This window comes from Andrena cerasifolii, chromosome 4, assembly GCF_050908995.1.
Source record: "Andrena cerasifolii isolate SP2316 chromosome 4, iyAndCera1_principal, whole genome shotgun sequence".
NCBI lineage: Eukaryota > Metazoa > Arthropoda > Insecta > Hymenoptera > Andrenidae > Andrena > Andrena cerasifolii.
Genome location: NC_135121.1, coordinates 16,911,310 through 16,924,977, shown reverse-complemented (window position 1 = coordinate 16,924,977; position 13,668 = coordinate 16,911,310). Strand labels below are relative to the sequence as shown.

Sequence of the window (13,668 nt, the reverse complement as noted above, 5' to 3'; positions counted from 1 at the left end):
AGTATATGTATAATTTTTTTTTCTCTCGCTCTCGCTCTCGCTCTCTCTTTCTCTCTCTCTCTCTCTCTTTCTCTCTCTCTCAGCCATGTCAGTGCAACATCCAAATTCGGTTAAGCGAGGCCTTCGGTTTCGGCGAACTGCTGTCTCGGGAATCATTGACAAGAATTCCAAACAGCGATTAGTCCTTGCTCAACGTCCAGAGCTGCCAATGACGATACATAAAGCTGGGATATCTTCACTGTGATCACACTCTGGCCATTAAAATTACAATAACAGCATGGTTCCCATCTCGCGGCGAACTAACGGTTCTATCAGTTTGCCTGATTGATTGTATTATCGATTCAGTCCAAGATGACGACCATGTCATCACCGCGTACTGCTCTCTGTGGATGAGGAGGGTGCAGAGGAGCTGGTAATCTACGCCACGGTTTGCGCGCTGCTCTTCGAAGTTCCACAGACGACAGGGTTCTTCTAAGTCTTCTGCAAATCAATGACAATATCGATCTTAGTATATTTCCATGGTGCATGCGGGCAGATGAAGGTTCAGAGACAGGAAACAAGTCGGGGAGCGCTTACTTGGTTTGATCGGAGGCGCGAAAGTAAACATCATCGGGCGCATCCATCCACGAAATTACTTGCTTGCGGGCATTACTTCTAGATAATGGTGGACCATGAGGTAAGGTATGTGGATGAGCAGCTCTTCCATTTAGAGGTGGTGCCAATGGAAGAACGGGAGGAGCAGTGTGTTCCAAAGAGTGCTTTGGATGTAGCTGCTGAGAATGATGAGCCCTTTTTGCAGGCGGTCCACCAGGGAGCCCTGCACTTAGGGCAATACCTGCCGAAGACAAGAGAATTCGTACCATATTCAACCAAACAGAAAGCTCGCGGTGATATCGCGCTATATACGTATACATGAAGCTATTAAATCGAGGATCGCGTTCCTTCGGAACAAACAGACAAGCTACGCGATTTCATGATTCCGATTGTTCGTTTTGCTGTGTACTTAGACTCATAGGCACTGAATTATTTTACCTTCATCCCAATCCACATCAGAGTAGAAGCCAATAAACAGAGACCATATTCAGTACTAAGGACTTAAGATACTTCCGCGATTTACAGTGACAAGTGGATGGTCTTGAAACTTACCATCTGATCCATTGATCTCGTCGAATGGAGGTCTTGTGCGTTTCATTATCGTTTGTTGCGCCTGCATACTGGGTTGCGGCTGAGGCGGAGTCACCGTCAACCTGTCCACCTCAGATTTATTTGGTACTCTTTCGTACAGAAGGCTTCCGTCTGTAACGGAATCATTAAAGAAGCATTAAATACATTATAAAGAAAAGTCTATTTGCTACTCATTGCTGTCACATACCTGGTGCTTTCGGTGGTCTCGGGAAGGAAACCCGATCGGGTTGCTTTCGTTGTGCCGGTGCCGTGAGAGCTAGCCAGTCCCAGTCTCCGGGTTGCCGCGGAGAAGGATGATCGCCTAAGCGCGTCGCTATATCGGTTACGCGAGGGCGAGGACGAGGTCGCACAGCGCGCGCCAAGATGCGCAGCTCCGCGGGACTTTTCGATGTCAATTGAGGGGAGGCGCAAAGGTGTCGCAATGGCGCCGCGTTTACAGGCTGATGGGGCGCTCTCGCTGCGTGGCGCGTACGTAATTGTGCGGCGCATAGCCGTCGGGCGGTCCGCGCCAACGCCGAAGTACGTAAATAAAATGCAGATCGAGTTTTCATCACAGGCCTGGGGGATCCACCGCCTCCGCCGCCGCTTGCCCCGCTTCCTCGCAAGTCTACGCCATGGGCGCTCGCGTAGTGACGACTCAGGTGCGCCTTGAGCTTGAATTCTTTGCCGCAGGAAGGAATGCTACACCGATGAGGTCTGTGAGCACCGCCGATCCCTTTACTTTCCTCGTCCGAGCCTGTGCCGCCCCTCTTTCTCTCCAAGTCGACATCGTCGATGCGCGATGGAACCTAAACGCGAAAGAAACAAACCATCTTCGTGAAATGCACGCGCAACGGATACGCGTGAAATGAGCGCGATTGAAATCTACCTTGAGACCGCCGTACTTTTTCCAGTACGTCCAGCAGGACTGGCAAAGGCGACACTGCATGTGCGACGGGCCCCAGGCGTACCACTGCGGGCTCTGCATAACTTGACAGCTTTCGCACGGTTTGCCACCGACCCCAACCATCAATATGCCGGAGTTATCGGTCGTCATGTTACCATTACTATTGCCATTTAGAACACTAGTTGGTTTCCCGTTACTGTTGCTATTACTATTACCAAGAGGTACGATCGTTGCCGCAGAAGGCGCAGTCGTAGGTGGGGCTGTCTTATTGTAATTTGGTATATAAACCTGCTTTAATTTACTTTCGGCTTCCACAGCTTTTACCCTCTTCTGCTGCACGTATCTGTCCGTTGTCTTCCACATGTAATAATATTCGATAACGTTCTTCAACGTCTTCCATGGTAACTGAAACATTACATTGTTCGTTAGAGCGGATCGCCGATAAATGGGAACCGGATTCTAGGTAGAATATACTACTTACGAAGTCTTGACGTATGTCAGCGAAATCCTTTCCATATTTGTCGAGTGCCTCCTCGAAAAGATTTGCTTCGGATGCGCTCCACTCTTCCATTTCGTCTCTGCATAATACTGGGCCAGTACTTGGCACTAAGGATGACATTGCTTTGGCGACGTCGTAATTGTGCCGATGCAAAGTATCCATTGCATGGAACTGGAAAATATAAACGGAAATTAGAGGACGCTGCTTATATAAAATGATTGTAAGCCACGTGGGAGTGAAGATGATATTTACAAGAGTGATGTCTCTTGACGCAGCTGCTGCAGACATATGCAGAGAGGGTTGTTTCACCGAGGACGAGCAATCTAAAGCCCTTGCGAATGTGCCTACAGATCTACTGACGACAAGGAATTGATCGATCTGACGGTCCGTTAACGAATGTCGTGGCGTCCAAACCAAAGTCTCCAAGTCTTGCAACCTACGAGGATCCGCTTCCTTTTCAGCCGGTGTAAGTGGTGACGGCGCTATGCCGTCGGCTTGGTATCTACTGCCTACTCTAATTTCACCTGCAATAGTTCGTTTATCAGAATTCAAGTACATAGAGAAAGGTGTAAGGTGAAACTGATTGCGAACGCCTATAAATACCTTTGTCTGCAAGCAATGTACGTTGAGCAGGATCGAATACTAAGCAATAAAAGAAAGAATCCTCTTTGTTTAAATAGCTTAGTAAAGATTCTGTTTCATTTAATAAAGTTACACAGCATTTGCCCCGTATGTGTGTCGCAGGCATTGTCTCCACCTGGCGCGATAGAAACAGTTCCCTGTGCTTCATTTGATGACGTTGCTTAGAACTTAACTCTGTAACCCCACCAGCACCTACCACAGTCTCTTCCATCCCTGCGTATAAAGAATCTCAATTAAACCATGCCTCCGCCAATCACAATTGTCGAATAGATATCAAAAGAAGCTCGAATAAAACAAATAATTCACACGAGGTGAGGAAAGTAAAAGAAAAAAACTACAATGCAGGTGATGCGACAGATTCTGAGAAATTTCATTGATCTAACATTTATACGTGGCGCAATACTGAATGCATAATTTAGCGACATTTGAAAATAGGACTGTTCGTGACTTCAATTAAAAAGTTCAGCATAAATACTTTTTATTAACAGAATACTAACATTCTTATCGCATAGAAATCTTCCCTAAGGGGCCTTTAAACTTGTTCATGCAGTTTCAGTCTTTTGTTACTTTTTTTTTCCTTTTCTTCAACATAGACAAATTAAATGTAAATGAAACGCAGGAATGTGGCAGAATCAATTAAAACTTACAACACTGAACTAAAAAATATCAGCAAGAGCGGGCAACATAAAAAAAAAAAATAGAAGGAAATGAAAACAATCTTAATATATACCTATCGTAACAGAAATGAAATTAATTTTTGAAGAAATGTAAATTGTTTAGAGAAGCCTCAGATTACTAAAGAATCATCATTTTATGCGGCGGGATTTTATCGAATGCTAGGATGGCTGGTTAGGATTATCGAATGAAACTACTTCAATGAACATGAATGCAATGTATACGCGTGAAAAAAATTGCACAGATCGTTAGAATGATCTTCCGAGAGAGAAGGAAAGATACAGCGAATGGAAAAAGAAATCATACGGAAGAATGAGAATGATTATGATTCTGTATTGTCAAAATGTACGGGTTCGTTAAGTTTCGCATTTATCAAGAAACAATTAAAGCCCCTTCTACATAACTCAAAAGAAGAGGTTATAGTTGAACCCAATTTATTGTCTCTTTGGCCTTACAGTGAATCCAACCTAGGCTTATGGCATTCACCAAGATTACAAAGATGTTTATAAATCCCGCCGCTAGATCATTAGCCTTACATCATCACTGGCTTCTATATGGGACTAATGAGACAATCAGAAGGTGCGCATTATGTGGTACTTACCGATGAATCCCTGTACAAATAATTTAAAGCTCGTGAGAGAAATGCTCGCTATCTTTAAAGATATAATCCCTACATGTCTGAAAAGCAGTCGCATACAATGCGGGTTTGCAAAGGATGGAAATGATTTATATTCCTTAGAGCGTAGAGTATCGAGGTACATCTTTTACATATGAAATTATTTAAGCTTTATGATGGAAAATTGAGCGTATACAGATAAGATTCATCCGTAAGGAGCACCTTCTGATCGACTGCTCACTCACCATGAGGCTCTTGGGCCTCTGATAACGGGGCCTTCAGCCAGCCCCCCTTCCCGCCCCCTTTGATCATCATTTTGGGCCCAATCCCATCTTTACTAGTCATTTCCTTAGTAGTATCTGGATTCTCCAGTTTTTGACTCTGCGTGTTCGCAGGGGATTCTGACCTCTGCTGCTCCGCGCTTGCCACTGCAATTTGTACCATAGAACCCACTCTACCATTTTTCATTTTCACTTTGCCTTGTTCTTTCTTTAATAAAATCTTAACACATGCTCTTATACTTTACAGTTGGTAAAAAAGAGAACTCAAAAACTGTGGATGCATAACATATTTCTTAACTCTATCGGCTAATTAAACTCGAGTTCGACTTCTGATTACGTGTCGGCAATAGAAATGGTCAATAGTAAACGTGATGTAAAATAGAATTTTGATTCTGTCAACCAATTCCAGACGCGTTTCTATTTACAACTGCATTATACGTTAATACGTGAGATTACTTTCGAAAATGTCTAACTCATCTCATCCTAGATTCGTGTTCTCTCCTACTTCAAGAAAATGGCGCATGATGCTCCAGGAAACGGAAATCGTGAAAGCAGAGAGGGAATACTTTACAACATGTATCTGAGAAACCACCTATCGTTATCAAAGCTGAATTAGACTAATACAGAGCAAAGATAACGGAATCTCTATCGATTTCTAGAATTCCCAGAAAGTCGAAGATTCTTTTCATTACGAAGAGTCATCAAGAGAAAAGGGGGTAACCGGATCCCCGTCCCCCTGCCCCGACGGGGGAAAACATCCAATCTTCGGCTACCGTCCTGGTCGTAACCGTTTTCATACATTCGACGCATAAAAATATTGACTCCCGGCAAGACACAGGTCGGTATATTTTTTTCGGTGAAATTCGAGGTACAGAAGAGCAAGGTACAAAAATGGTGGAGGGGGATGGGGAGAACCCGATTCGAAGCAAATACCGGCGGACGGACATAGAGCCCACGAGCAGAGAGAAATAGGGGGAGGAAGAGCCGGGAAGGGGGAGGTTGGGAGGAAGGGACAGAAGTAAAGAGAGAAACAGAACGAGAGAGAGAAAGTGTACATCGCGTGTACGTACGTACTATACATATATACATATATATGTATATATATATACGTACATACATACGAGCGTGCATGTAGGAAAGAAGGGAAGGGTGGGCAAGAGAAGCACGGGGGGAGGAGGAGGAGAGTAACTGCTTAAAACGAAGATGGCTAGTGGGGCCCACTACCACCACACTTTACCATTTTCGCTTAGAACATACGTGGCCCGGTGCATGTGTGCGCGTTCCTCCTGTTTTCTCTCTGCCCGTTATTCGTCTATATGCCCCTGTGTGTGTATGCGCGTTCCTATCGGTGTTCTTACGAGCCCTCTGTGTGTCCGAGTACACGTAACACACATATACCCGACCAACCCCTGCGTCAGTCATTCATTTAGTTCAGGGTGGCGGGAGGGTAGGTGGGGTGAGAAGGTGGTACGAGGGGGGTGGCTCTCTCGGGTGAGAGAGGTAGAAAGAGGGGGAGGTGGTGGGCTAGCGGGTGCACCACCCCCAACCCACCCCCGGCAGATCGATACAACCCCCATTCCACCCCTCTGCCACCCCCAACTTTACTTATTATACATTCCCACCCCCAAATCCCCGCGTCTCATTATCTTTGCCACTGCAAAGGAAAAATCGAGAAAGGTTCACAGAGAGAGAGAGACAGAGACAGAGACAGAGAGAGAGAGAGAGAGAGAGAAGAGAGAGAGGGAGAGAAATGGGGGAGAGATACACGTATATGTATACGCGTGTATTGAGATACGTAAAACCAAGAGAATATTTTTTTCTCTCTTCGGAGATGCGTTACTATTTCTGTGTACGATGATAAAACATATTGAAGTGTGCCGCCTTTCACGCGACGCGAGTCCCACCGACGGGGTCTTTGAACTCCTATTCGAAAATTGCAGATATACCGCGCAACGTTGCGAATAGAGGGAGAGAACGATGAAGCTTCTTCGATTCTATTTGGAATTGTAAAATGCAACCGTCTCTGGAGAAGGAATGCTCAGTTTCCTATGCTTGTTCGGCTGATCCGTGATTTCCACCTTAAAGCTACCTTTTCGTGAATAGAAACGCGGACGCGCGCGTTGCATGCCCGCGCGTTCGTCGCGCGACTTCCCGATTAATTTTCCCGATCGTCGATTGTACTAAATGTGTAAGTATCTATAAAATAGAGTAATGCAATCAGTCAAGTTTATAAAAGTTTTTAGATACAAACGATTGGAAGAAGATCCTTGCGTGGTACGCGAGAGGAGTTTCGGTTCTTCTTCCATCCGCGGATGACTATCGATCTGTACGCTAGCGCGAAATAACATAAATGACATTGCTCTAATCCGTGTAATATATTAATATTACTATTTCAATTGTCTGAACACTACTTAATGTATTGCAGAGCGGCCAGAGCGCCGCTTTTTCGTGAAATCGTTCTGATGCAATTGAATTTATTTCACGCGACTTATGTAAGTACTAGATAGATATAAAAAAAAATATGTAAAATAAACCTTTCTGAGTACTTATTCGTTACCAGACTGGACAACAATTGAATAGCAAGGCAAGCCTCGACGACAGAACTGTACGATTGTTGGCTTTCAGAGAAGTATGTGGAACATAGTTTGCAGAACAATGCGAATTTCACTTACATTGATGTTTGTCAGCGAGCATGATTAGCGTAGATGGTAAATCCCTCCGCCTAAAGAAGCACATGACTTTTGCTTCGACGTTTCCACTTGCCGTCTAAAAGATTAAACAAGATGTATTTAAAAATCAAACTCGAGTATTCATTATACTTGTAAAACCAGCATTATATCTGGATAATTATATAAATTCCATGGGTAGTGCATGGAAATGCATCAAACACCATACAAGGGATAATAATGCATTCAAAGCATTGCAGAATTTTCATTTCAATCAATTGTAAAAAAACATTTAACACGCATAATCTTCTTACCTTATTTAATTCTTCTATCCTCCTAATTTGGTAGGGAGACGTGGAAGATGTTTCAAAATACACATAATCTACAAATTAAAACAGAAACAATCTATTTAATGGACTTGTGAATATTCGGTACGCAAACTGCTTTAATTACATTTTGAATATAACGCATCAATAATATGGATACACACATATTAGTGTATTTACATATGCTCAGAAGAAGAATTTGATTACTATAGTACTATTATAAGCATGTACTATTGCTCAGTAGAGGAAAAGTAAACTATTATAATAAAAACGCGCTAGGAAATGAGGATACAGCCTTATCGCCGGCTACGGAAAAAAAAATAGAACAGCTACGATATAATGTAGCTTTTAAATTCTTCCTAGTCGCCTGTTAATGCATACAAAACTCTATACAGACATGAAGATTCTGATTTGTCGGTGTCTCTCCACGCAACAGCTTAGAAACAGAGGCATGAATGCTTTTATACAAATTAATGTTTCCGTGGACCATTGGCGCGTACGCGAAAACGTCCGACGGATCCATCCGGAAGGATCGTTTGAAGTAAGAAAAACATAGACGTAGATGTATATATACATATGTGAAGGCAGAAGAGGAAACAGACGAAGCGTTCGGCGATATCGAATTTTAATCATTGGACTCATTGTGCAAAAACTTAGCATGACCTGGGCGAAGGGCAAGAGAGAGGGGAAAGGGGGGAGGGGGGGGGAGCAGAAGGAAAGCAGCAGACGTACTACGCGTATAGGACGCCGCGGGACGAAGAGAGACAGATGTAGGGTGAGGGGGGAGAGGAGGGAGGGAAAAAAAGGAGAACGAGCGGGGAGGAAGAAGGGAAATCTAGATGAAGAGAGGAAAGAGTCGAGGGGCAGAGCGCGGGTAAAACGGTAGATACTGGGAAGGCGGGAGGGGGGAGGGGACGCCATCGCGATCACCATTTGCAAACATTAATTTCTCCGGGTTAATTAAAGCCGCGCTCGAGACCTGACGCGTGGCCATCAGCCGGCGGAATGTGTGCGCGATTACTTTACCTCCCACCCGGTACATGTTGGCCGTCATGTTGCTGGCGTCCTGTGTGGCCCCGAGAGCGAAATTAGCGTTCTCGTGGTTACCGTGGTTCTCGTGGTATTCGGCCGGCATCGGCATCAAGGCTTTTCGTCCTCCGACTACGCGAATCCTATTAGCCGACACTTCCCACTTGTCCACGGCGGTCAACACTACGCGGTGTCACTCCATCGTGTTTGTTTGTCCCCTTGATCGACCGAGAGGAGAAAAGATCGCGGTCTCGCTTCTCTATTATGGCCCCGTGGCTCTCGGCACTGCACCCCGTTCCCGCCTACAACGATACTTACGGAATACCGGGCCGATACTCGCGGATGCATATAAGAAGTCGCGTCCTTCGATTCGCCCGCACTCACGGATTCTCCGGGCTCACGTGTCCGTTACCGTGACGAGCATCGTCCAGTGGCCGTTGCCTCCGTTCATACGGGACACACCGCCATTTTCATTTACGCGAGCGGGCTACATATACGACCGAGCGATATACCACTACTGCCTGCTCCCCTCTACCGGAGCTCTTGGTTCACTCGCTCTTTCCCTCCGGACCCGCGTGCATTCGAAACTCCGCCGGGCAGACATACGATCCCCGATTATCCGGCGCCGTTCCTCGCCTCGTTCCGGCCGGCCGTGCGGATCTATTTGCGCGATTCTCGGACGGAAAACGCGCGATCGGGACGACACAACCCGGTCACCGAATACCACAAAACAAGGCCACGGGTCGGATACTACTAAGACCTGACGATTGCGCGGTCTGGAGAGCGTCTGCGTTACTGTGGCTGGCACGGCAGCAGAGGGGAGGAGAGGGGAAACGCAAGGACGATGGATGCCAATTTTTCCGCGCAATCGCACGGGCGACCGGGAAATTCGAATTTGTAACGCGACCGTTGGCGGTGATTACTAGATACCGTTATGTTCGCGATACGAACGCTTATGCTGCAGAGAGAGAAGAGAAAAAACGAGGAGACACTTTAACTTTGCTGTTGTGTAATGAAAATTGTATATCTTAGTTACATTTATTGAACACGTATAAATTCACTTAGAGTTTAAACGTACGTCGTACTTACAGTAATAATGACGATAAATGAAAAGCTCTCGTGTAGTATATGAAATATTTATATATTTACGAAATTAGTCTTTCTATACAATTGCTTACGCTGCAGTCACATTTCATCTATTTCAATTTATAAAAAAGATGTATGCAAATGAATAATTATAAATTACTCACTAGTTTGTAGAGCCTGTGTGAGCTTGCCTTTCGCGTAAAACGTTTGGTAATGCGTCTGACTAATAATAATAAATAGTGGCGAATATGTCGATTTGATGGGAACACGTAACGCAAAGTTATATTCATATGTACACAGTAATAGTAGTAATAATAGTATTAATAATACATTATCCGTGAAAATGTTTATAATTTAGTATTCTTTCTTTCGTCTTTGCAATTTAGGTAATCATTTAAGGCACACTCCACGGTCTTTTACCAAGCAATTTTTTCTGTTTTGTTCATTAATATTATATAAATAAATGTATACTGTTGTGGATGCTATTAACCTAGGTTTTATTATCATATTACTATTCATAGGAATAATTATTTATACTAAATATAGGTAATAATCTGTTCTGTACATAATTCTATGTCTTTCTTATGAATCTTTTAAAGTGGATAGTCGTATCATTTTATTAATGATAATAATGACAGTAACATTAATAAGAATAACAAGATAATGCATAAATGAGATGCACAAGATGAGAGCATGCTCTTTCCTTTCATTGCGGATACCCGAATCATGAGTAGTAAGAAATAATCAAGAATAAAAAAAAGTAAAAGAAAATCGACGGTGTCGGAGTGTGACCGCTCTCGAGCGTTTTAAATAGCCGAAAGAATCGCGCGGGAATATAATTCCTGGCGATCAAACGAAAAACAATAATCGTACGGAGTATAAACGATTACGCGATACATGCTTTCCACCATGTAATGCAAACAAAAGTCTCGGTTACAATTATAATTGCGTAATACTACTCATGATTTAATTTAATATTAATATAAAATACCTATGTCAACTTTGACAGTTTATGCATTTTTTTTATGTACAAGTATAGCGACCGGCTTTGCCCTTCCGGCCGCGTATTTCTACTTACTATGATACTATTGTTTATGGATAAAAAAATACTAATATATCGCATTGTCGTTGCACGGGCAGTGTTTGCGCAGTTTTGTCCATTCATAAGGCACCAGCTTTTTAGGATCCTGAGATTCAACCCGCATGCTTCGACAGATTTAGAGGCATATCTAAGGATAGAGCGACGTGAGAGAAGTTAGTGCTGCGTACGATATTTGATAAAGAAGGTAGACATGTCTGAGCTCATACCTGAAGGAGGTGTAAGAGTTTGTTCCCTGTAGTCTTTGTAGTGATGAACTGGCGGAGATGGTGGGTGAGGCGGTGGCGGTGCGTACAATGGCATAGGAGGTGGATAATGGACGGGTGACGGATAATGCATCCACAAGGGTGCTCTGTATGGTCCAGGAGGTAACATTGGCACACCGTACAGTGGGTGCTGAAGAGGCGTGTTTGTAGCGCCAATGTATGGATCCACTCGTACCCTCGGATACGAGTTGCTAGATGAGTATTTCACAGGTTGTCTGTCATCCGGCTTCAATAAATTCCTCAGAAAACCTTGCTCGTGACTCGGCTTGTCTTCTCCCAAGATACTCGTTATGCTGTACGACGACAATTGTTTCGGCGAAGGAGTGGGAACGCTTGTTGTACAGACAGGTTGCGGTGTTGCGCGCCTCTTGGACGCCTGGTCTTCCAACGAGACTCTCTCCAATTCTCGCAAGATACGCTTGCGAGGCGAGACGACATTGGGATCTAGAAGCCGTGCTAATTTGTCGATGACTACGTTTAAAACCTTCCCGGCCGACGCGCCGTTCGCTTTGCGCGTCGGCTTGGCGTAATTTGTTACTGATTCTGGAACAAGTAGGAGAGAAGTAGGATCTAACGGGCGTCTACGCTTCCTTGCGATCAGGCGGGGATGCGCGCACAGACGATTTTTCGGATTTCTATAATAGAAGAAATTAAACTCCGTGGATATCCTGCGCCTGGGGTTCGCTTGTTTCCAACAATGATCTCTTTGCCAAGGGCTCGATTGAACAGACGAATTGTCATCGGACACTGCAAATGTAAGCGTAGGATTACGATTCGCTGAGTTGCGAGTAAGGATATTATTCTTTAACTTACCGCTAAGAGAAGTAGAACTCTCTTGCCTATTTGGAGTTGTGCTAGCTGGCGGCCAGAAAGTTTTCTTTGGGACCGGGAACCACGTGGTTCTTTCGCCGTCCCTGCGATGGGACAGCTCCAGAATGAATTTTCCATCTTTGAAAAATTTTAACCTTCCGCCAGGCGTCGGTAGTAAATTGTTATCGACGCGTGCTTCCGAATTCTGAGTTGGCTGGGGGCTTGAATTTTTACCATTTGCCTTGGTAAGGGTTGAGTGCAACGTAGGAGGATCACGCGAGCACATTTCTGTTGCGCCCCTCACGTGACCTGCGTGAGCATGACATTCTGCTGACTTCTCACGCATGCTGACACTTTATCGATATCCATTTTTCTCCGCTTGACCTTTCATACTTTAGCTTCTTAACGTCAATCGAGGGGAAGAGGCAGGACCTTCGCGCAGGCCCTTCTCTTAAAGCTGCGAACGACAATCGACGGAGGCTCGCTAGAGTACTCTCATTTCATAGTTTAAGGGAAGCATCTTTTAACGAACGAACTCGACGAGCGCTTAAGACACAACTGAACGACAAGTCGCTGTGTACGAAGGAGCTTGCTCGACGATGGCGCCGGGAATAATCAGGCTATACAGATCTCGTTCGGGACGAAGGAAGTTGACAACAGCATGGAAACACAATCATATCTGTGTGGTGCGTTCGAAGCTGTCAAACTGACTTACTGCCAAGGGAATTGACAGTGAGAGCAGAGCGTCGCTGAGAAATTTAACTGATGCTTTTTTCTTATTCCCGAAAAGGACCATTTAAATAATGCGCCGATTAATATACATGGGCGAGACGGCGGAGCATTGTATGGTAAAGCACTGTATCATTGTTTCGACAGCAACATTTTGCGCGAGATTCCAAAAGGAATTTGATATACATGAGTGGCAGTCGCTAGACACCCACCCACCCACGCACTGCCGCCTTCTGCGACGAGTTCTATTCCATCTCGAAGAAGCGGCTCGTCGCGTTAACGAACGCTTTCAAATAGAAATGCGCTGGATTATCCGCGAATTATTGTGGCTCGGCGCGCGACTTGGCTTTCTAAGCGCGAGATATTCACGGGCCAAACACGGGACGGGCGCTCTGTGGTGGAAAACACGGTTCAGCCGACACATGTGTTTCACTTCACCCACGAAAGGTTTACGTGTCCACGGCAATCGGGTTTATTCGTTCGACGACCCTTTAGAACATGCGTCCACCATCGTTTTCCTCGTGATTTTCGATGTTCGGATGTGAAAAAAAAACAAGAATTTCTCGCCTTCGTGTATCCTTCTCGTCGACAACACTGTGGCGGTTCGCGGTCCGCGCGTTCCTCCGTTCCTCGGTCCAACTCCCACGATCGGGCCTGCAACACTTCCTTCGAAACGGCGAACTTACGGCCAATCCACTTTACGTGCCGAGCATTACGAAAATATATATATATTTCAGCCTGACGCATGGCCACGCTCGCTTGCGAAATTACAAATATTCAATAACGAATCAGAAATAAAAGAAACAATCTTATCCGTTATTTGTCGAATAAAGGCAATGGCGCGTACCGCACAGGCGCAAGAAGCGCGCGCTT

At 44.8% G+C, this 13,668-nt stretch overlaps 2 protein-coding genes and 1 non-coding gene across 4 annotated transcripts; all 3 read right to left on the bottom strand.

The window, feature by feature from the left end:
• Positions 1-57: 57 nt before the first annotated feature.
• On the bottom strand, positions 58-9,582 carry Mta1-like (metastasis associated 1-like). 2 transcript variants are annotated; one of them, XM_076810206.1, is made up of 12 exons: positions 8,803-9,582; positions 7,765-7,832; positions 7,457-7,550; positions 4,749-4,931; positions 3,174-3,425; positions 2,823-3,094; positions 2,553-2,741; positions 2,054-2,476; positions 1,373-1,973; positions 1,147-1,296; positions 577-835; positions 58-480 (listed from the first exon to the last, which is right to left on the bottom strand). In XM_076810206.1, the coding sequence occupies exons 1-12, from the start codon at positions 8,915-8,917 to the stop codon at positions 342-344; spliced, it is 2,745 nt and encodes a 914-aa protein (XP_076666321.1). In that variant the 5' UTR covers positions 8,918-9,582; the 3' UTR covers positions 58-341. The 2 variants fall into 2 exon arrangements, with proteins under 2 accessions (XP_076666321.1, XP_076666322.1); XM_076810207.1 differs by lacking the exon at positions 4,749-4,931 and having other exon boundaries at positions 8,803-9,580.
• Positions 4,165-4,429, bottom strand: LOC143368645 (small nucleolar RNA U85). Its single transcript, XR_013085277.1, has one exon. It is a non-coding gene; the product is annotated as a small nucleolar RNA U85 (small nucleolar RNA).
• Positions 9,583-9,927: 345 nt separating the features above from the next.
• Positions 9,928-13,545, bottom strand: H (transcriptional corepressor hairless). Its single transcript, XM_076810217.1, has 3 exons — positions 12,070-13,545; positions 11,200-12,003; positions 9,928-11,120 (listed from the first exon to the last, which is right to left on the bottom strand). The coding sequence occupies exons 1-3, from the start codon at positions 12,410-12,412 to the stop codon at positions 11,086-11,088; spliced, it is 1,182 nt and encodes a 393-aa protein (XP_076666332.1). The 5' UTR covers positions 12,413-13,545; the 3' UTR covers positions 9,928-11,085.
• Positions 13,546-13,668: the final 123 nt, after the last annotated feature.

Coding starts and splice junctions, on each gene's coding strand:
- Mta1-like (XM_076810206.1), bottom strand. CDS start 8,917: ATGCCGATGCCGGCCGAATACCACGAGAACCACGGTAACCACGAGAAC. Junction 3,095..3,173: donor TACATTGCTTGCAGACAAAG/GTATTTATAGGC, acceptor GAACTATTGCAG/GTGAAATTAGAGTAGGCAGT. Junction 1,297..1,372: donor GAGACCACCGAAAGCACCAG/GTATGTGACAGC, acceptor ATTCCGTTACAG/ACGGAAGCCTTCTGTACGAA.
- H (XM_076810217.1), bottom strand. CDS start 12,412: ATGCGTGAGAAGTCAGCAGAATGTCATGCTCACGCAGGTCACGTGAGG. Junction 12,004..12,069: donor GAGTTCTACTTCTCTTAGCG/GTAAGTTAAAGA, acceptor TTACATTTGCAG/TGTCCGATGACAATTCGTCT. Junction 11,121..11,199: donor AACTCTTACACCTCCTTCAG/GTATGAGCTCAG, acceptor CTCTATCCTTAG/ATATGCCTCTAAATCTGTCG.